This window comes from Solanum stenotomum, chromosome 12 (genome assembly GCF_019186545.1).
Source record: "Solanum stenotomum isolate F172 chromosome 12, ASM1918654v1, whole genome shotgun sequence".
In the NCBI taxonomy this organism is placed as follows: domain Eukaryota; kingdom Viridiplantae; phylum Streptophyta; class Magnoliopsida; order Solanales; family Solanaceae; genus Solanum; species Solanum stenotomum.
This window is the reverse complement of record NC_064293.1, coordinates 48,864,043-48,886,534: the sequence shown is the minus strand read 5'-3', so window position 1 is coordinate 48,886,534 and position 22,492 is coordinate 48,864,043. Positions and strand designations below refer to the sequence as shown.

The following is a 22,492-nucleotide window of genomic DNA, read 5'->3' as shown; positions in this document are numbered from 1 at the left end:
AATCTACTAGGCACATGAGATTGCAACTTCAATGCTCTTCCGACCTCCAAAATGTGTCTATGTTTCCTTTCAACCACACCATTTTGTTGTGGGGTATAAGGACAACTACTTTGATGCACAATGCCTAATGAAGAAAATAAAGTATTAACTTGACTATTGAAGAACTCAGTACCATTGTCTGATCTCACAGTCTTTATTGAACAGCCAAATTGATTACAGATCATAGAAAAGAAACTTTTCAATACAACTCCTACTTCTTTCTTGGAATGTAACAAACAGACCCATGTAAATCTACTGTAGTCATCAACTATAGTCAAGAAGTAATGCTTTCTATCATAGGTGGGATGCTGGTGAGGACCCCAGACATCCATGTGCATAAGCTGAAACAAACTACTGGATTTAGTTATACTAGAAGGAAACTTCAGTCTATATTGCTTGGCCAAAGGACAAATCATGCATTCTTCTTGTATACTAACATCTACTTTATTCTTCAAAATGGAAATGTGCTTCATTACTTTCACAGAGGGATGCCTCAATCTGAGATGCCACAACTTCAAATCTGTCATCCTATTATTTGTAACTACTGCTCCTGCTACTAAGAGTGCTTCTTGCTTGAGAATGTAAAGACCTTCTTCTTCCTTACCAATCCCAATCACCTCCCAAGTATTGAGAGCCTGCATTGTACATAGGTTAGGATAAAAAGACACCACACAATTCAGGTCCTTAGTCAGCTTAGAAACTGACAGCAGATTAAATCTGAATTCTGGCACATATAGCACATTTTCCAGCTTGTATTTTTCCAAAATCACTGCATTTCCAATATGATCTATTTGGATTTTATTCCCTGTAGGTACTTGCACTTTATTAGGATTTGACTCTATTAAGTGTTTGCAACCATGAAGAATCTTATCACTATAAGTAACATGATGTGTAGCCCCAGAATCAATGATCCACTTCAAATTTGCTACATTCACATTATCATGATTAGCATTCATACCTGCAACTGCATTCGCTTTACAACTTCCTGTGGGCTGAGAAACCATCATCTTCAGCACTTGATCATAGTGTTCCTTCGTGAAATAACCACCTGGAAAATGGAAGTGAGAAGAATTACCTCCTCCTGAAGTAGATGAGCCAGCTTCAGCTGTTGATACATGAGCATGAGACATGATCTCCTCATCAGTAGACACTCTCGTTTTGCTTTTGAAATCAGTAGGAAAACCTACAATCCTGTAGCAAGTCTCCTTTGTATGGCCTTTGTATCCACAGTGTTCACAGATCACGCCTGATTTCCTTCCTTGCGAGACATGACCTTGATTTTTCTTGGACTGAGAAGTATTAGGTGGATACTGAGAATTTTGTGGCTGATTATTGAATCTCGAACCTCTTCCTGCTAGCATAGTCATTGGATCCTTTCCTCCTTCTATCAAACCTAGCTTCCTTTGGCTTTCCTCTTGAATAGCCATTGCATAGGCTTGATTCACACTTGGGACTGGTGAACCAAGCAGAATTGAACTCTTGACTTGAGCATAGCTCTCATTTAATCCTACTAAAAATTGCAATAACCTCTGTTGTCTAATGTGCTGAACATGAGAATTCGACTCCTGACAGTCACATGATGGAGATGGCACCATAACATCTATTTCATCCCATAGATCTCTCATCTTAGAGTAGTATGTAGTCACAGAATCTGTTCCTTGACTCATCATACTGATCTCCTTCCACAAATGAAAAATTCTAGTCAAGTTAGATTTATCAAACCTCTCCTTGAAGTCGCTCCAGATCTTCCTCGCACTCGATGCATACACAATGCTGGTTAACAGCTCTGGTGCTACTGTTGCACTGATCCACGATAACACAACTGCATCACACCTTTCCCATCTAATTGCCAAATCTCCTTTGTACGTGCTCTTAACACAGGTGCCATCAACAAATCCAAGTTTGTTTTTGACTAGTAGTGCAAGACGCATTGATCTACTCCACAGTCCATAATTCTCTGGACCTGTAAGCTTCATTGAAATTAAGGCAGCACCAGGGGTATCAGATGACTGTAGATGCAAAGGATGATTGTGATCGATTTGTGGATCAATTTCTGATGCATCTGAGTTATTCACCATTGTTGCAGTGTTATTCACCATTGTTGAATCTTTAAGCTACTAACAGTGAAGCCTATTACTTCTCTACAGACTTTCGATCGCCTGCTTTGATACCATGAAAACTTTTGTAATCTAACTACTCGAACTGAATTGAGAGCTTTCTAGAACAAATTCACATTGTTACCAATGGCAAGTTTTCATTTCAATCAATTGATCTTTTACAGAATAGAATTGAACCTATATAAAGGAATTTCTCATCAATTATTCTATCTCTAACTCACACATGAATCACATGCCTTAACAGAATGAATAACAGAAAGTTAACAGCGTAATAACAGAAAGTTAACAACCTAACAACTTGACCATTCTATATCTCAATAATACTACTGAAAGTTTGAAAGATGTGATAGATCGTCATTACCCAAAAATGACTGAAAAATGGATGAATTCCAGTAGGGCATTCTCTGTTTGGGACTCTTCTCCACAACCTTACAATCCTATTCCGCTTTATTTACGTCTTCCTCGGCAATAGATCTCTCATTTATTGTGAATGAAGTTTGTATTGTATTTATGGTTCCTTGTTCTATTTCTAATAAGCCAGCTTGCACTACTGTTTCAGCTTGTAATATTGATGATTTTTAGTAAGACATTTTTAATTTCTTATATATATTATACTATCAAAGTTTCATGTTTTACCAAAATGTGGATTGTGGTGCAGTAGTGGGATTGTCTCATCTTAAGGTCTTGAATTCGAGCTCGAGGTATAAAATTTTTTTGTTGAGACCGCGACCCCCAAATAGTTGATGATTGAAATTTAATTGGAGCTTCAATGCGTGCTCCGGAAATCGGGTGGAAAAAGAAGTTTCATGTTTTAAGGTAATGAGAATTCTTGTAACATGAGTCTTCTTTAAAATAATTATTGAAACTTAACTGAACCGAACAGAAACTAAGATAATTGAATTAGTTAGAAAAAGTTTAATTACAATTATATGCGATAATTTAAGCAAACAAAGCTACTCCCTCCATCCCATTTTATGTGGCAACATTTGACCGGGTACGGAGTTTAAGAAATAAATGAAGACAGTAAAAGAGGAATTGTACCTTTAAATACTTGCCATATAAGAAAATGTGACATTCTTTTTGGAACTGACCAAAAAGAAAATGGTGCCACATAAAATGAGACGGAGGAAGTATCTGATAAGATTTTCATATAAATAATCGAACCAAACTATGCGTCTAGAACCACGATTTACATTCCAAACTCATTTTGGCCCATTATTTATGAAGGCCCACTTCCATTATTAAAGGAATAATTACTTGGGTGGATTCATTTTAAAAAATAATTACTTAAGGAAAAATCACACCATATACACATTTAAGGGACAATATTACAAGTTTTAAATACACTCTTAAAAAATTCTTCCTTATAACAGTTTATTTACGGATTATAACATATTACTTAAATTTAACTTTATTTAAAAATCAATTACAGTTTTATTTAAAAATGATTAATCTCTTTATATTTTTATATTATTAATTATTAATAGCTAACTGATTTAATTGCAGTTCCTTTTTTAAAACCGAAATTATCAGTTACACGAATTTAGGGATTTACATTGATTAGACTTCTTTGTTTACCGTTACACTCCAAATATCTCATACACCAATCACAGTTCCCCACCCACCCATGCCTATCAGTTTCTACACGCCACCACCCCACTACCCCATATTCACAATTTTCACTCCCATCTTCCTCACCACTCCACTACACCACATTCACAACCGTCCATCCAATCTTTCTCACAACCCCAATACCCTAACTCCACAATCCTCTCTCTCGTTACGTTTCTCATCATCATCATGTCTAAGAAACACATTGAAACGCCTCGAAAGAGTGACAGATCGGTTGAAGGAACTTTTATTGATGAAGTTCATGTTCCAACTTTCAATATATTAACTCAAACCCCCGTCTAAAATTGCTAAAATTCCAGCAACGTGTGGTTCATCTCAGTTGAAAGATAAAAAAAGAGAAAAAAAATAAAGCAAAGAAAAGGGCGAATTCGGCAAATCAAAAGAGGAAGAAGAGGAAGGGAAAAATTGTTGAAACCCCTTCTGAATCTGATTCTGATTTTGTTAGTGAAACAAAAAAGAAAAAAAAACAAATGTAGAAGTTGCTCAATCTTCAAAACCATCAACAAGAAGTACAACTAAAAAGAAGGAATCAGAAATACCAACAACCAAAAAACACAAAAAAGTTGGATTTTGTATGTATTTTGATACAATATTGGTATGCGAATGGTATGAATTGTGTATTAACATTGGTGGGATTGTCTATTAATTTTGTATATGGTAAGAATTATTAAATTGATGTGAATAAAATTGTATGAATTGTTTAATTACTTTGTTTTGTATAAATTTAGAATAATATTGATATGAAGTTGAGATTTTTCCTATTAAGAAGGTTTATTTTTCAATTTATTCATTAATGTATTAAAATTGTTAAATTATTGTTAGCGTAATTAGATAAATTTATGAAAATAGATTGATGAATGCAACAGTGCAAATGAAGCTGGTATGATGTTTGAATAAAGTTGGTGTGCATTTTTTTTTATAAATATGGCATAAGGCAGTACTAAAATTTATGTATATGCATGTGTATGAAACATGAATAATATTAGTATGAACATACTTTTATATTATTTTTTTATCAATGTTTATATGATTTTGATTTATTTTTTATTTAATTTATATGATATAATTTAATTATAACTATTTTAAAACTATAGTTACTGCTAGAATGAAACTTGAATAACATTTGTATGAAGTGTGTTTTAATTTAGTATAAACAATTTTATTTTATAGGCAAGGAAGATATACACACATTGGGCTTCATGTACAGACATGAACGTTTTTGGTGATCTTTTGGATTTCCTCGGGCAAGAGAGGTTTCAACAATTTCTCGAACAAACACCTTTTGGTGTATTTTATAACATACACCACATAAAGATTCAATGTCAACTAGAGCCTAACATATGAATTTTAAAAGTTTAAGCATAAATTGGAGTTATGAAATTTTTCAAAAAAATTGGACGTTGCCTTAGTTTTATTTGGTAAGTCCATGTGGGCAAGGGGCGTTTTCGTAAATATTAATTTTAGTTAAATTAAGAAGTGGGTATATTTTATTTTATTTCTAATAACTATATATGGTATTAAAACTTTTAAAAGGTATTTTTGAATTTATTCTTCAAATTAAAACCCCCCAAAAGTTCTTTCTCTAAAAGTCCTCTCAAGCTCAAGGAAGAAGAAGATGTGGGCAACTAGGGTTTCGTATTGAAGGTTTCTTTCATCAAATTTTCGTGGGTTTTCTCAATACTAAGGTATGGTGGCTCTTTAGAGTTTCTATACTCACGTTTTGGAGACGAGGAAGGCCATGAAAACTTCCACAGAGAATTTGCTTGCTCTCCTGCGAAGTGGGAAATATATTGTTTTAATGTTTTCGTTGTCGCACTGTTAGGCTCATTAGTTTTTCCTAGAGAAGGACGAAAAATACTCACTAGCCTAAGTTATGTGGTTCGTATGATGGCTCGAGGCGGAAAGACTATAGTTCCCATGATACTGGCAGAAATTATAAGGGCATTGACCAAGTGTACCAAAGGCAAAAGGAATTTCGAAGGGTGTAATTTTCTACTGCAACTCTGGGCTGTTGAGCATTTCTACCAAAGGGCTAATTCGGTAGACATTATTAGAGGGACTATGGGGAATAAAATCATCAATCATACCTCAAGGATGAAATATTTTGTTTCTCCTGTGGGAACGGAGGACTGGTTTGTGTACTTGAGAGAACGTTCATCCATCAACATTCAATAGAAATGCTATTGGTTGAAGCCTCGTCGTGTCATTATAAGAGGTAATGAGCTCTACTTTATCGAGCTCATTGGTTTAAATGGCGTGCAACCATACGCACCACTCCGAGTCCTCCGACAGTTTGATCAAATCCAAAAGATACCTCTGCGATCCCACATGGGCCAATATGGGCATGATTTTGGGCCAGAAATACCATAAGTGGGCACCATACTGCGAAGGTGGGAAAAAGTAGTAACTATTGATGTTCGAGAGCATAGACCCTTCTGCACACCAGAGTATTATATGTGCCTTTTGGAGGACGAAGAGCATGCAGATTTGAGCGAAGAAGGCTTTCCAGGTTTTGGTGATGAAAGGGAAAGAAGATGGGCTCGCAACCTCCTCAACCGCGACTATGAGATTACTCCAGAAATAAGGCAGCAGATTGTGCCTAACATTGGAGACCAGCATTGACCCTGTTTTTTTTTTAGGATTTTTATTTCCCCATGTTATCCCTAGCCCTTTAGTTTATTTCTAGTTTTGCTTTAGTTTGCCATAATAAATTGAAATTATTCAATATATGAAGATCGTTTTATTTCTCTAACTCTAAAATCCAATTGGCAAATAAGGCTTGAATTAATCATTATGCATCACTTATATGTCGTCTTAGGCCTATCTCTGCTCAATGAGGTCCCTTGCATCTAGGGCACTTATTTCAAACGACGTGCTATTATTATTATTATTTGCTCTAATCCCCTAACACTGTTTTTCTGTTGATTCCATTGTTTTTCCCATTCCTAAGGTTGATTTGTCTTTCATTCTGGCACATACACGATCGAAAGAGACCCGTCCTTCTCCTCCTCAAAGAACGAACTACAGAGACAAGGGTAAAATGGTTTACAACAACAGCAGCAACGAAAGAGTAGAAACTTCTGAGGGAGGGCAACTTCCAAGTGACCTCGTCCTTAGACTTGAGCGCAAGATTTTAGATTTGGAAGAAGAAGTAGCGCACATGCGCGATTTGGCCAGGTTATCTATTTCTCTTGGAACCCAGTTTGGCAAAAATATAGACAATCCTCCTCACTCTAACCAAACAACCATGCCAAACAATCCTCCAACCAATGTACCCCGATCTGAACCCACTCATCCAAATATCTTCCCACCACTTCATACCCAAAATACCCAAATCTCATTTTACCACTACCACCAACAAACTAAGCCAACTATTCCAGAACCAAAGTTCCAAATGCAAATCCTTCATATACTCCCGAAAATAACAACCTCAACCCCATCTATGTGGAAACTGCTCCCTTGACCCATAACTACCATGAATCAGAGTCCTCCCAAAAGGACATTCTGATAAAAACCCTGACCGAGAGATTAGATAACTTGGCAAGCATGGTGCAACATGTGGAAGGAAGCAAGAGGTTGGGAGGACTGAGTTATGAGGATTTATGTATACATCCCGACGTAGAACTGCGTGAAGGATACAAGCTTCCAAAGTTTGAATTGTTTAATGGCATTGGAGATCCCAAAGCCCACCTGCGAATGTTCTGTGACAAACTTGTAGGGGTGGGGAGAGATGTGAGGATACTCATGAAGTTGTTTATGAGGAGTCTCACCGGAGAGGCTCTATCCTGGTATATTGACCAAGACCCTCGGAAATGGGATGAGTGGGTAGACATGGCAACAGACTTTATGAACAGATTTAGATTTAATGTAGAAAATGCACCTAATTGGTTCTACATCCAGAGCCTGAAGAAAAAGCCTAGTGAATCTTTCAGGGATTATGCGATAAAATAGAGGTTTGAGGCGGCTAGGGCCAGACCTCCCATGGAAGAATCTCAGATGAAAGACTACTTCATCCGTGCTCAAGAACCACAATATTATGATAGGATGATGCTTGTAGATGAGAAAAGTTTCGCTGAAATTATCAAATTAGGTGAAAGAATCGAAAAAGGCATAAAAAATGGGACTATCATCAATCTGGAGGCTTTGCAATTCGGGGGAATGGCAGAAACTCGAAAGAAAACAGGCTCAGTCATGATGGCTTAAGGAACCAAAACCCTTTATAAGTACCAATGAACAACCCCACCTCCATCTCCACATCCTTTATCTCCATATCCTTCAGCTCCACCACCTATATCTCCCAACCCCATGCCAGTATATTACCAAAATGCTTCTCCTCAATATCAACAAGTTTCATATCCTGTCTATAATGCCCAGCCATCATACTTCCAAACCCCACCCCTACTCAAACACCAAACTACCGAAATAGACCACCATTTGAAAGAAGACCTGCAAAGAACTATACCCATTTGGCTAAGCCCATAGCCCAGCTTTATGAGAGATTGAAAGAGGCTGGCTATGTCACCCGATTCCTGCATTGCCTGTGGTTGTCCGCACAAAATGGTATGACCCTAACAAGGTTTGTGCCTACCATTCTGGGATGAAAGGTCACACTACCGAATTTTGCAAAGCCCTGAAAGATAAGGTTCAAATGCTGATTGATACTAAGGCCATCCAATTCAAAGATCTAGCACCAAATGTTGCAAACCACCCTCTGCCTAACTATCAGGTCAACATGGTAGAAGTTGATGATACCTCAAATTGGGCGAAATCGATCTGGGTTCTTGAGCCAGAAGAATCAATAATTGTTACCGCCCAGACTCCAATGGTAGTGCAAAGGCGTGCTCTGTTTGAGGTTGAGATCGCCATGCCCAAGCCTCTATTCACTGTTTATAGGGCTCCTTCCCCTGACCAGTATGACACCCATGTTGTTCCATGGGACTACAGATAGGGAAAAACAAAAGTGGAAAAAATAGACACTGCAGCAGGAGTTACTAGATTGAGAAGAATTTACACTTTTGAAAACTTGGTGCAAGGGAGCTCCAGCAAGTCTAAGGCACCAATTGTAGAACTTGAAAATCAAGGTATTTGAAAGAAGGTACAAGCAAAAGAGTACTTTATTGTTGAGCAATTGAGTAAAACCCAGTCTCAAATAACCATCCTATCATTGCTGCAATCCTTTGAAATTCATTAGAACGCTCTTTTGAAGATCCTAGGTGAAGCCTATGTACCATCTAGCATTACTCATAGAGAGGTAGCCCAAATGGTCGAGCAGGTTTTTGAAGCATACCAAATATCTTTTCATAAAGATGAGTTGCCACTTGAAGGAACAGCCCACAATAAAGCTTGGTACATTTCAGCTCAATATCAGGACAAGGTAATCACCAAAGCCTTGGTTGATTAAGGCTCCGATTTGAATATCTGCCTTCTGAGCACGTTGACAAGGCTAGGCATGGATAGTGCAAAGATCTAAACCTAGAAGATGAATGTGAGACCTTTTGATGGCTCTCAGAGGGGTACTATTGGGGAAATAACCCTGGACATGCTCATTGGTCTCGCTACTTTCCCAATAACGTTCCAGGTCTTGGACATTCCGTCCTCATATAACCTATTGTTGGGTCGTCCTTGGATTTATATGGCTGGAGGGGCTCCCTTTACTCTTCATCAATGCTTAAAGTTTGAATGGGATCATGAAGAGATTGTAGTCCATGGGAAAATGGACATTCTGTATATGCGATAGAAGGAAGGCATCTAGGCGGTGAGATGTACCATACAATTGAGCTTGTTAGCAACATTGAAGTGCAACCTTGGTTTAGCCAGAAAATCATAGATATGATGGCCTGGTTTGGTTTCGAGCTCGGTAAAGGTTTGGGAGCCAATCTACAAGGAATAGTTGAACCTATACAACCTGTTCGTCATTCAACCACTTTCGGCTTGGGTTACAAATATACTACTGAGGAGTGGCTTGATTGGCAGCCCCCTAAAGATGGGTACTACTATCTATTGAAGAAACCGATACCACCGTTGCACCAATCATTCCGATCAGCAGGTTTCATGGGAGGTGTCATTGATGAGCTTTTGGAAGACATGAAGATTTTATCTCTGACCAAGGAGGAAGGAAAGGGTTGCAATGTCGTGATTAACGAAGAGGAGAAAGGGGACCCTAGAGGAAACAATGAAGCAGGGATCAACATCAACATTTAGACCTCAACTCCATCCAGACCTCGTCGGGCATCTGGGTAACTGTGGAAGAAATTTTTCTATCAAATTTTAAGGTTTTCAATAAACAATTTTAAATTGCAGTTCTATGTTATTGTTTTCAAATACTAGTTTTATGAAGCTCTTGAGTTTTAATCAATAAAATTCTTTTCCCATCTATTTAATATCTTATATTTATTTGTGCGTTATTCTTTCTTCCAGCAACATCTATCATAAAAATGTTGAATCCGAGACTATGACATATAATGAGACTGCACAACTTAACATTAATGACTTAGAGAAAGTCGAAGAAAGTGAGGTCTCTGAAGAGTTAATCAGGAAGGTTGAGGAATTCGAGGAAAAGCCCAACCCGAATCTAGTGGAAACAGAGGTGGTAAATCTGGGAAATTCAAAAGTGGTACAAGAGACCCGAGTTAGCATTCATATGACGGAATATGACAAGAAAAAGTATACAAATTGTCTCATGGAGAATAAGGATATCTTCGCCTGGTCCTATGCAGACATGACAGGGTTAAGCACTTCAATCGTAGCTCATTGACTGCCTACTGATCCAGCATGTCCTCCTGTGAAGCAGAAGCTGAGAAAATACAAGCCTGAGTTGAGTTTGAAAATCAAGAAAGAAATATCGAAATAATTATATGTTGTAATCCTTCAAATGACGGAGTACCCGACCTGGCTTGCAAAAGTCGTTCCAGTGCCGAAGAAATATGGAAAGGTTAGAGTCTGTGTGAATTATCGGGATCTCAACAAAGCTAGTCCCAAAGATAATTTTCCATTGCCCAACATACACATCTTGATAGATAACTGTGCTAAGCATGAAACACAATCATTCGTGGATTGCTTTGCTGGATATTATCAAATTGAGATGCATAAGGACGACGCTGAGAAGACTGTTTTAATCACACCGTGGGGTGTTTATAATTACAAGGTAATGCCTTTCAGGTTAAAGAATACGGGTGCTACATACATGAGGCCGATGACTACTCTGTTCCACGACATGTTCCACAAGGAAATTGAAGTTTATGTGGATGACGTCATCATCAAATCAAAGAAGGGTTCAAATCATCTAGACGATCTGCGAAAGTTCTTTACTAGGCTACACAAGTATAACTTGAAGTTGAATCCTGCAAAATGTGTCTTTGGGGTTCCTGCTGGAAAGCTTTTGGGTTTCATTGTCAGCCGCCGAGGTATAGAACTGGATCCATCGAAAATCAAAGCCATTGTGATTTACCTCCGCCGAAGAGTAAGAAAGAGGTAATGAGTTTCCTGGGATGACTAAATTACATCAGTCGTTTCATAGCCCAGTCTACTGTCATTTGTGAGCCTATCTTCAAACTGTTGAAAAAGGATGCTGCGGTGAAATGGACAAACGAATGTCAACAAGCGTTTAACGAAATCAAAGATTACTTGTCCAATCCACCTGTGTTGGTTCCACCGGAATCTGGTAGACCACTGTTGTTATGCATATCAGTGTTGGATAATGTTTTCAGCTGCATTTTGGGGCAACATGATGAGACTGGAAAGAAGGAGCAGGCGATATATTACATGAGTAAGAAGTTTACGTCATATGAGGCTCAATATTCTCTATTGGAGCGTACTTGTTATGCTTTAACTTGGGTCGCCCAGAAGCTGCGACACTACCTCTCATTGCATACTACTTATCTGATTTCAAGAATGGACCCTCTGAAGTATATATTTCAAAAGCCCATGCCTACAGGTAAACTGGCTAAATGAAAGATATTACTGAGCGAGTTTGACATAGTGTATGTTACACAAAAGGCAGTGAAGGCGCATGCGTTAGCATATCACATGGCGGAGAACCCTGTAAATGATGATTATACACCATTGAAGACTTACTTCCCAGACGAAGAAGTAACTTTTGTAGGGGAAGACATTGCTGAAGAATATAATGGTTAGAGGATGTTCTTTGATGGAGCTAAGAACTTGAGCGGATCCGGCATCGGAGCTGTTTTGATCTCACCAACTGGGCAACATTATCCGGTATCAGCCAAACTTAGGTTCCTCTGTTCAAATAATATGGCTGAATATGAAGCTTGCATATTGGGGCTTCGACGCGCTATCGACTTGGATATTCAGGAAATGTTGATAATTGGGGATTCAGACCTATTGATCCATCAGGTCCGAGGCGAATGGGCTACCAACAATCGAAAGTTATTACCATACTTGGAGTGTGTGCATAGGTTGTGCAAAAGGATCATCAAAGCAGAATTCAAACATGTGCCAAGGATCCAGAATGAATTCGCAGATGCCTTAGCCACCTTGTCCTCCATGATTCAACATCCCGATCATAATTACATTGATCCTATTTACATCCACATATACGAGCAACCACCATACTGTTTTCATGTTGAGGAAGAGCCTGATGGAAAGCCTTTGGTACAATGACATTCGAGGATATTTGAAGAACGGTGTGTGTACAGAGGATGCAACAAGTGTACAAAAGCGTACAATTCGGAGGTTAGCAAATCAATTCTTTCTAAGTGGAGAAATCCTTTATAGGAAGACTCCCGATTTGGGGTTGTTAAGGTGCGTCGAAGCTGGAAAAGCCAACAGGTTGTTTGAAGAGATACATGTAGGAACATGTGGTCCTCACATGAATGGTTTCACATTGGCGAAGAAGATCTTGAGATCAGGATATTTCTGGCTAACTATGGAGACAGACTGTATCCGCTATATTCAAAAATGTCACCAATGTCAGACTCACACAGATATGATCAGAGTTCCTCCCAACTAACTCCATGTTACTAGTTCACCTTGGCCCTTTGCAGCATGGGGCATGGACGTCATAGGTCTAATCGAGCCAACGACATCCAATGGACATAGATTCATTCTGGTTGCAATTGACTACTTCACTAAATGGGTCAAAGCCATCTCTCACAAATCAGTGACAAAGAAAGTTGTGGATGATTTTGTCAAAAATAATATTATTTGTAGGTTCGAAATTCCTGAGTCACTCATCACTGATAATGGGACCAACCTAAATAGTGATTTGATGAGGTCATTGTGTGAGAAATTCAAGATCAATCACCGGAATTCTACAGCATATAGACCACAGATGAATGGAGGTGTTGAGGCTGCAAACAAGAACATCAAGAGGATATTGTGCATGATGACCGATAATCACAAACATTGGCATGAAAAATTACCCTTTGCATTGATGGGATATCGTATAACCATCAGAACTTCTACTGGGCTACACCTTATTTTCTGGTATATGGTAATGAAGCTGTGATACCTGCTGAAGTAGAGATACCATCTCTAAGAATTATTCAGGAAGCAGAGTTAAGTGATGCTAAATGGATACAAGTTCGGGCGGAGAATCTGGCATTAATAGATGGAAGAAGAGTTAATGCCATTTGTCATGGTCAACTCTATCAAAATAAAATGGCCAGAGCTTTCAACAAGAAGGTTAGACCCAGACATTTCTCACCTGGGCAACTGGTTCTAAAGCGGATTTTTTCAAATCAAGATAAAGCAAAGGGTAAATTCTTACCAAACTGGCAGGGTCCATACATAGTCTCTCGGGAATTAACAGGCGGAGCCCTCATTATTGTAGAAATGGATGGAAAAGTTTGGCCCAAACCTATCAACTCAGATGTTGTGAAGAGATATTACATCTAAGTTTGTTTCATGCTCTCTTACTCTGTATTTTGGAACTACGTCAGACCTGATTCCCATTTAAGAGGGGATACGTAGGCGCTCCTATAGAGTTCGGTCTTATCATAACAAAATTTTCATTTTCCCCTTTGATTGTTAACTGGGGCAGAATTTTTGAGAGGGTCGCAAAAATTCCATCATAAGGACATCTTCTTGCAAATCACGATACTAGGCAGAATTTTTGAGAGAGACTCAAAAATTCCATCAAAAGCATTTCTTCTCACAAATCAGTAACTGGGGCAAAATTTTTAAGAAGGTCTCAAAAATTCCTTCAGACGAGCATTTTTCTGTACACATCAAGACTGTGGCAAAATATTTGAGAGGGTCTCAAAAAAAAAAAAATTCACAGCAATCAAGCTACAATCTTCAACACAGATCAGAATGACAGATTTGCTACTAAGTCAGATGTTGTAAAGTCTCAAGTTGTGCTATGGTTCAACATTACTTTTTACAAATTAATATTTTCTAAACTTTTTCAAAAAAGAAAAGAAAACTCTCTCTCCTTTTATTTTACATTTTTCTTTACAGCAAATGCCCGGAAAGGTATGGATGGCGAGCCAAAGGGAGCACATCGGTCGGAACAGATCAACCGCCCCTATTTTTAAAACTCACAATTTTTCTTTGAATGCAGAAAAGATAGGTATGTAAACATGAAGCAATTTCAACACTGCTGGAAGGATCAATGTGCCGTTATATTTGTCAAATCGCTAATCAATGGCATTGCGTATTTCCGATATGAAGAATGATCAAGCTACATTATCTAGACATGATGAAGGATCAGATTATTTTGAGCCTGACAATTGCCAAGCAAATGACATATTATACTTCCGACATGATGAAGGATAAAATCATCAAGCCCGACAAATCGCCATTCAACGACAACCTCTCTTTACTAGGACGGAAGGTTAAGCTACAATATGCCGAACTCAAATTTTGTCAACAAATGACACTCAATCCTTCCAATAAGGCGAAGGTCTATGCCATCAATCAACTATTGTGTGTGCCCGAGAATTTCATCATTTGCATGTGCCCAAGATTGCATAGTGCCCGAGATTGCATTAAGCCCGAGATTGCATTGTGCCCGAAATTTGCATATGCTCGAGAATTACATCATCTGCATGTGCCCGAGATTGCATAGAGCCCGAGATTGCATTGTGCCCGATATTGCATGTGCCCGAGAATTACATCATTGCATGTGCCCGAGATTGCATTGTGCCCGAGATTGCATTATGCCCGAGAATGCATTCATGCCCGAGATTACATTTGTGCCCGAGATTGCATTGTGCCCAAAAATTGCATGTGCCCGAGATTGCATTATGCCCGAAGACTGCATGTGCCCGATTTGCATTGTGCCCGAAGATTGCATTGTGCTCGAGATTGCATTACACAGGAGAATTGCACGTGCCTAGATAAATTCTAATCAACCTACAAGTATCAACAGATGCCTGAATTACAAATACGCTTTCTTTACTCATTACTTATATTCCTAACGCGTCATGGTCTAAAGGCATCATTTTTCATGGCCTGCGGATATCATATCATGGCCTAAGGATTTACTTTCTGCTTATCATGATCCAAAGGTGTCATAGTTTAAAGGCATCATTTTTCATGGCCCGCAGATAACATTTTCATGACCTGAGAATATAATTTTTGCGTATCATGGCCTTAGACATCATTTTCATAGTCTTATGGCAAACATCATCGTCGATATGGAAAATTGCATTATGTTCACCTCTATCGTTTGTTTGATATATTTGCTCTAATAATATTCTAAGCTACAAATTTGCAGAGACTAACATTTTGCAGGCGAGATCAATCTCCCTTTCGGCTACAATTATCGTGCTTACATCTATCACAACAAAGGCCCTATCAATTCCTTCGCTACTCGTGTTGTCGTTTTTCATTTAACCCTTGGCTACTCATATTATCACTTCTAATTGGATTCTGCACTCTTAAATCGGAAATATCTCTATCATGCCTTTCTCGCTACTCTAATCTTATACATTCAAGCCAATATCGTTCCCGTTCATATACCGTACCGATCTTTCAAATCTTAGGAGTTTCGTCTGCTCCTAAGTCTAGAACTATACACGACCTGATTCTCCTATAACCAGAGATATGTAGGCGGCTTAATACCAAAGTCTCGGTCGTACCCCTTTTCAACTCTACATCGTTTCAATTGATCCCACTGACATCTCTCGTCGGTCGGACAAAATCGGCTACTAAGTCAACGTTGGTTGCCCGACAATTCATCCTTCATTCCAAAGCAACCAAGGGACAGCTGTTGACACCAATTTTGACCGACCATTAGCAATTTTGGAAATGTTATTCGATTAAATACGTATTTTTAAAAAATATGTTGAATTTAAAATTTTAATTGATTTTGTCTAAAAAGCTATATATTTAGTATGCTTACTTTATAAAAATTATTGTAAATACTATTAAAATATTTTTTATTTATTAGTAAAACTCAAAGTAATTATTTTATTCAAATGTTTTAAAATTTAAGTGATGTTAATTATAAAAATATTATAATATTTGTAGTATTATAATTGAATAGCATTTCTTAAATTTTCCTCAAAATCATTTAAATTTTAACCTAATCTATTATAATTTCTTTCAATTCTAGCCTATTCATTTCAATGGTATTACAATTTTAGCCACTCCAAATGCAACCAATTCAAAATCTGATTTTTAACCCTCTCTTTAATCCTAACTGTCGATTTCTTTTATTGTAATCTCAACCTTTCATCCCAATTTTTAATCCTAAGCGTCCATCTACTCTAAATCAACTGACCAGATGAAATCTTCCTTAACCTTCCTATTTTAACAACCCAACCTTAACCTAATTCCCATTTTCACTCTTCCTCTCCTCTCTCTCCATGCAGCCGCCACCCCCCACTCTCCTCTCCTCGACGAAGTAACCACCTCCACCAGCGAGCAGCCGGTTGGCGCAAACAGTAGCAGCAGCTAGAGGCGGCAATGCCTCCTTTCTCCTCTCTCCCGTCTTTTTTCCCCTCTCCCATCTCCCCTCTCGCAGCTCCAGCAGCCTCCATCTCTGGCGAGCGACCAGACGAGAGAAGCAGCAACATCGGCGAGAACCAGCAACCAGACGAGCACTGGCGAGGCGACGAAAAGGTGCAAGAACCAGCGCCACCAGCAGCTCCAGCCGGCAATAACAACATCAATAACAACGACCAGCGAGTCCAATAACAACAACGAGCAACATTCAACGACAGGTTTGATCGGTTCGAAGTCAAGATTACGGTCTACTAAAGACGGATCTTGTTAAGATCCGTCCGGGGTTAGTTTTCTCTTTTAAGGTACTTTGATTTTCGCTTTCGTTCTTAAGAAAATAAGTGCTCAATTGTCCTCTTATGCATGTCTATCCCAGATGAATTTTATTTTATGTGATTAATGCTAATTGTGATTCTTCCATTTTCCCTGAACTCGCTTAATTAGTTGTATTAATTCATCATTCCTTGCTTGAAGTGAGATCTTGCCAAAGTAATGACATTGATTTAAGCCTTTACACTGATAAAGTTATAGGCTTGGCTTTATTTGATTTAGCATTTGAAGATAATTTGTTCTTAAAACTAAGACCCTCTTAACTATTTATTTTCTGGGCAGCACCTTTAATTTCAGAAAATGTCTCTAATGTACTTCTTAAATGTCGCTTATGTTGGTAATTTCAGATTAGTGATATTTTTTGGATTATGAATTGATAATTTTCATCGTATATAATAGTATATCATTTGCTTATGGTAAATTCCAGCATGATTAATTGATTGATGTTATTAAATTAGATGCTTGTTACTTGTTTTATTATGGTATTATTTTCCTCTCCATAGAATCTGCTATATCTATGTACCAGCTTGTCGTGTTAATTGACCAAGAATTAGTTCATGAAATCGACTTACAAGGTAATCATCTCTTTCCTTAAATAAAATCCTCTTATGCTTAATTTATGCAATTTTGACTTACAACCGCCATTAGTTAATATTTCTTACTGTATTTATTTGTACACAAATTTTGACATGTTAAATTTGGTAAAAGCATGCTTATATATGGTAAAATGTGGTGTCATATTATAAACTCAATACGTGTCTCGCTAATTGACTGAATCCATGCGTATAAAATTGTGCTCTTTACCTTAATTAAATAGTATAGATTCATACTGATTTCTTATATTTGGTAAAGATTTTGACTGATGTGGCTCCTTTTTGTTAAGAAAACAAATTTCCCCTATTTGCTCCCATTAATAATTATTCTCTTCCTTTCGTGTGACCCTTCTCCCACTATATAAATAATCCATTTTCATTCTTTGGAGACGGTCGAACACAACTCTTACATCTTGGCTCACATACTAGAATACTTTAAAAGAAAAATCATATTACTCTCTACAAAAAGAATTTAAAGATCCGGTGAACAGTTGGAGAAATATTGCTTTACTTGGTTTTTTTTGCCGTGTTCGGGTTGATTCTTGGAGTTCACTTGACGTCTTTGCTGAATAATTAATCTGCTTAATCGGTTAGTTTCCTTTGATCAATATAACTCATTGCCTTGCATTAGTATATTAGTTCACATATTCTATTGTTTAAATGAACAAAGAGACGACCGGGTCAATCTTCACCCCTCTCTTCTATGTGATACGTTTGTGTGATTTTCTTAAGTGATCGTGAGTCTATGTATGTGAATAATATTTCGTCACGCATATTTTGTTTTACATATATCTAGCTGTATTTCTCTTGCTTTAGCAGGATCTTGGGTTTAAGATTCAAGATATTGAAGAGCTGCCGTGGAAGGAAAACTTTAGACAAGATGAATGTGTTTCCTTTATGTTTTGTATATCATCTAATTTCTATTAGTTGTCTTGTAATAATTTGTAAACACTATCTCTCTATATATGATATAACTTGGGGATCGCCTAGGGAGAGGGGGATATATACGTGCTAATTGTCTATTTCCATTTTTAGTTTAGTTTTTTTTGTTATGTGATTGCTACACATATATTTTAATTATGTCGGAATTCCTTTAATAATCCAACTAAAATCAACTGTTAGTTGTGATTGTATAGTTTTAAATCAACAAATTTGTAATGAGTGACCTTTAACTATGTCGCATAATAACAATTGATAGTCTCTTAATTAATTAACTTGAATTAATAAGAGTTCGTTAACTATAGTATATCCAGATCTCAACTTCATGTGCTTAACAAACCTTTTAGCATGCTAATAAACTTAAAAGGATTAAAATCTGAACTTTTGTGCTAAATTTGCCATATGTGTTATTTGTTAATATAGGCTTCATTAAAAAATTTTAGCATATTCATTTAGAAATTATGCTTATAGGATCTAAATAATATATTCAATAGAGTAACTTGTTAAAGTCATTCTTTCAGCATGTTAAATAACTAAAGCAAATTTGTTTGAATATATTCTACCTACTTATTGATGACATTTGTTTCCTTGTATATATAAAATATAAGCATAGTAAAATAAAGGTAGAAAGCATGCCTATAGGATCTAAATATTTTTCAATATGATGACATCGACTCGGTCTTAATGACAAACATTGGTTTTGTCTGTCCCTATGAGAAGCTGACCGAAATAAAGAAAGTCGAGTGCTGATTCGTAAAGTCCTTCAGAGTCTCCCCTTCCCTTTACCTTCTATGTGTTTTAGTATTACAATTTGTTGGGGTAGCTTAAATAAAATAATAAAATTTATCTTTTATATCTATTTGCGAAAGTTCTGTCTCCTCGCTTATCTCTTTATTAATTGTTTAATATTAGTTATCACCTAGTAATCATGTTTAATAAATAACCAAATAATGAAGTGACTTTAATTGGTACTTGTAAACCCCACATAAATTGCATGAGACACGGTCGGGACCCACATTTATGGACCTTGAGGGATGCCTAACACCAAACTGACCGACACTTATGGGGTGTGTTTGGTAGGGAGGAGAACATTTTTGAGAAAATGTTCTTTCAATTTTCCTGTATTTGACTTTGATTTTGAAAATTGATTTAAAAAAAAAAAAAAATCTAGAAAAAAGTAAACTTCTTAAAAATAAAAGAAATAATGTCCTTAATGAAAATGAAATTTCTTTTGTATAAATAACGTTACCATATGCTTATAAACTTTATCTTCTACCAAACTCACTAACTTGATTGATTCAAATTTTAAAGGCTTAGATCTGAAATTTTTAATCAAAATTAGAGAAATCACATTCATCCACATATGTCATTAGATAATTTTACCAAAAGCTGTCGATTTAATCACATCTACTGAACCAATCATCTAAAAACTTATTAAATTGCAAATCTGGAGATAAAGACAAAGTGAATTTCAATTAGTATATTCGTCATACATGATATAAAAATGATATCTCAGCTCTTTCTTTTTGACTCATACATTGTCTTCGTTACGTGCACACTATATGCATTTTTTTTTCTTTCAAATTTTACATGATTTTATCATTTAGGTGGCTGCTAAAATTGGAAAATAATTGTCAAAGCCATCCAACATGCTACTATTATTTATTCCCAATTATCTTAGTGCATGTCTTCTGCTAATATTATTACTTTTGTGTTTGTTATATATATAGAGAGAGTGGGGACGTTACCTCCATATATACTCCAAATCATATTAAAAGTGATATTAATTTCCAGTATAAACAATGTCTTTTGTTATGCTCAAGAATCTCTTGCTATCCCCTCTTCGTAAATTCATCCACAAAGATTTCCATGAGATCTTCGAGAAAATGACCCTCATCGATAAATTATTTTTTCTGGTAAAGAAGAGTTCGACCGAATATTTTATTCTATGTCCTAGTTGATCATAGTTATGTTTTTTTAGTTTATTGTGTACGTAGTAGCTAATAATGTGAGATGCATGCAGATTGTTCATTTTATTGATAAGCATAACTTTTGGCACCGGCTACCGGTGTTCTTTGGGCTACTTTATCTTGGAGCACGGCGGACTCTTCACCAGCAATATAATTTGATCAACGTCGGTAGAACACCTACCGGCATTCGATCAAATCCGGCAGATTACCCTTATAGAACTGCTGATGGAAAATTCAATGACCCTTTTAATGAAGGAGCTGGCAGTCAATTTTCTTTCTTTGGCAGGAATATGATGCCTGTTCATCAGGATAATAAGGTATATATATAATTGCATAACTCAACCGCAAATTAAAAACTAGCTCATGAGGGGATTGTCCAAGTCCATAATTTCCTTTTTTTTATTGATTAAAAAGAATAAAATGATATTTATGCAGTTAAAGAAGCCAGATCCAATGGTAGTAGCAACGAAGCTGCTAGCACGAAGAAAATTCATAGACACTGGAAAACAATTTAACATGATATCTGCCTCTTGGATACAATTTATGGTTCATGATTGGATCGATCATTTGGAAGACACTCAGCAGGTCAGTTAGCCTACTTTTATTTAGTATTTATTTCAGAATTAGCAATTTGATACTGATATTCTTTCATTCAATTAGTGAAAATAATTGGGAAACTTATGTAAAATGTACATGGATCATCTAGCTAGCTTACCAACATGACCACCGAAGTACATTATGTATATATACTATATTTACTGTACACATGCATATTTTGTATAATCAGTAATTTTCTTAAGTAATTTGTGACGTATTTTGTTGGTACATTAATTTTATGCAACAGGTTGAGCTAAGGGCACCAAAAGAAGTTGCTAATGAATGTCCTCTCAAGTCCTTTAGGTTTAACAAGTCCAAGGAAACTCCTACAGATTTTTATGAAATCAAAACCGGTCACTTGAACAGCCGTACTCCCTGGTGGTAAGATCTCTAAAATATTTTACCATAAATTCATTTAGACAAACTAAATTGTTATCTAGTCCAAAAGAAGAGTGTGCGGAATAATTATTTAAATTTTAATTTTCACATGAAGGGACGGAAGTGTAATTTATGGAAGTAACGAGGATGTTTTGAAGAAAGTGAGGACATTTAAAGACGGGAAACTGAAACTATCAGAAAATGGACTCATCCAACAAGATGAAAATGGAAAAATTATTTCTGGTGATGTTCGTAACACTTGGGCTGGACTTTTAACACTACAAGCTCTCTTTGTTCAAGAGCACAATGCTGTTTGTGACACTTTGAAGGTACGTACTAATTAATCATAGTGGAGTTTAACTACGGAAAATAAGACAGGTTGCTATCATACATATTATGTATGTTTATATTTGAGATAGTGGACAATCTTAAATTTTATTTTTTGTAAAAGAACTTTGATTTTCAATATTTCAGAAAGAATATCCAGAATTAGAGGATGAAGAGTTGTATCGTCATGCAAGGCTAGTCACTTCAGCTGTCATTGCAAAAGTTCACACAATAGATTGGACTGTTCAGCTTCTCAAAACCGATACTATGCTTGCTGGAATGCGTGCCAATTGGTTAGTATTTATCTCTCTTACTCTATATATCAACTATACTATTGTCGCCGCGGATGATTAAATTAAAATTAATTTGTATGACAGGTATGGATTACTAGGAAAGAAATTCAAGGATACATTTGGGCATGTTGGTTCCATTTTAAGTGGTGTTGTTGGAATGAAAAAACCTGAGAATCATGGAGTGCCTTATTCCCTAACTGAAGAATTCGTGTGTGTTTATAGAATGCATCAACTCTTACCTGATACACTTCAGCTAAGAAATATAGATGCCACGCCTGGACCAAACAAATCTCTCCCTTTGACTAATGAGTAAGCCCTCATGCATTACACGCTATATATATTATTAGTATAGTGACAAAAAAAAA

General features: G+C 36.8%; 2 protein-coding genes and 1 pseudogene across 2 annotated transcripts; all 3 read left to right on the top strand.

Annotated features, from left to right (window-relative positions):
- LOC125847498 (alpha-dioxygenase PIOX-like) overlaps positions 1-2,628 on the top strand; it is a 7,051-nt pseudogene extending 4,423 nt beyond the window's left edge.
- Positions 2,629-11,924: 9,296 nt separating this feature from the next.
- On the top strand, positions 11,925-13,646 carry LOC125847497 (uncharacterized). Its single transcript, XM_049527104.1, has 4 exons — positions 11,925-12,401; positions 12,448-12,688; positions 12,794-13,192; positions 13,252-13,646. Exons 1-4 carry the CDS (start codon positions 11,925-11,927, stop codon positions 13,644-13,646), a joined length of 1,512 nt encoding a protein of 503 aa, XP_049383061.1.
- A 6,653-nt stretch (positions 13,647-20,299) lies between these two features.
- Positions 20,300-22,445, top strand: LOC125846395 (alpha-dioxygenase PIOX-like). Its single transcript, XM_049525802.1, has 7 exons — positions 20,300-20,478; positions 20,586-20,849; positions 20,968-21,117; positions 21,377-21,510; positions 21,623-21,836; positions 21,982-22,127; positions 22,212-22,445. Exons 1-7 carry the CDS (start codon positions 20,365-20,367, stop codon positions 22,438-22,440), a joined length of 1,251 nt encoding a protein of 416 aa, XP_049381759.1. The 5' UTR covers positions 20,300-20,364; the 3' UTR covers positions 22,441-22,445.
- Positions 22,446-22,492: the final 47 nt, after the last annotated feature.

Excerpts from the sequence above, each read along its gene's own strand:
- LOC125847497 (XM_049527104.1), top strand. The coding sequence starts at position 11,925 with ATGTTCTTTGATGGAGCTAAGAACTTGAGCGGATCCGGCATCGGAGCT. Across the intron at positions 12,402-12,447 it reads AGCCTGATGGAAAGCCTTTG|GATGCAACAAGTGTACAAAA; the intron begins GTACAATGACAT and ends GTGTGTACAGAG. Across the intron at positions 13,193-13,251 it reads CTTTGCATTGATGGGATATC|CTGTGATACCTGCTGAAGTA; the intron begins GTATAACCATCA and ends ATGGTAATGAAG.
- LOC125846395 (XM_049525802.1), top strand. The coding sequence starts at position 20,365 with ATGTCTTTTGTTATGCTCAAGAATCTCTTGCTATCCCCTCTTCGTAAA. Across the intron at positions 21,118-21,376 it reads ATTTGGAAGACACTCAGCAG|GTTGAGCTAAGGGCACCAAA; the intron begins GTCAGTTAGCCT and ends TTTATGCAACAG. Across the intron at positions 21,837-21,981 it reads CTGTTTGTGACACTTTGAAG|AAAGAATATCCAGAATTAGA; the intron begins GTACGTACTAAT and ends TCAATATTTCAG.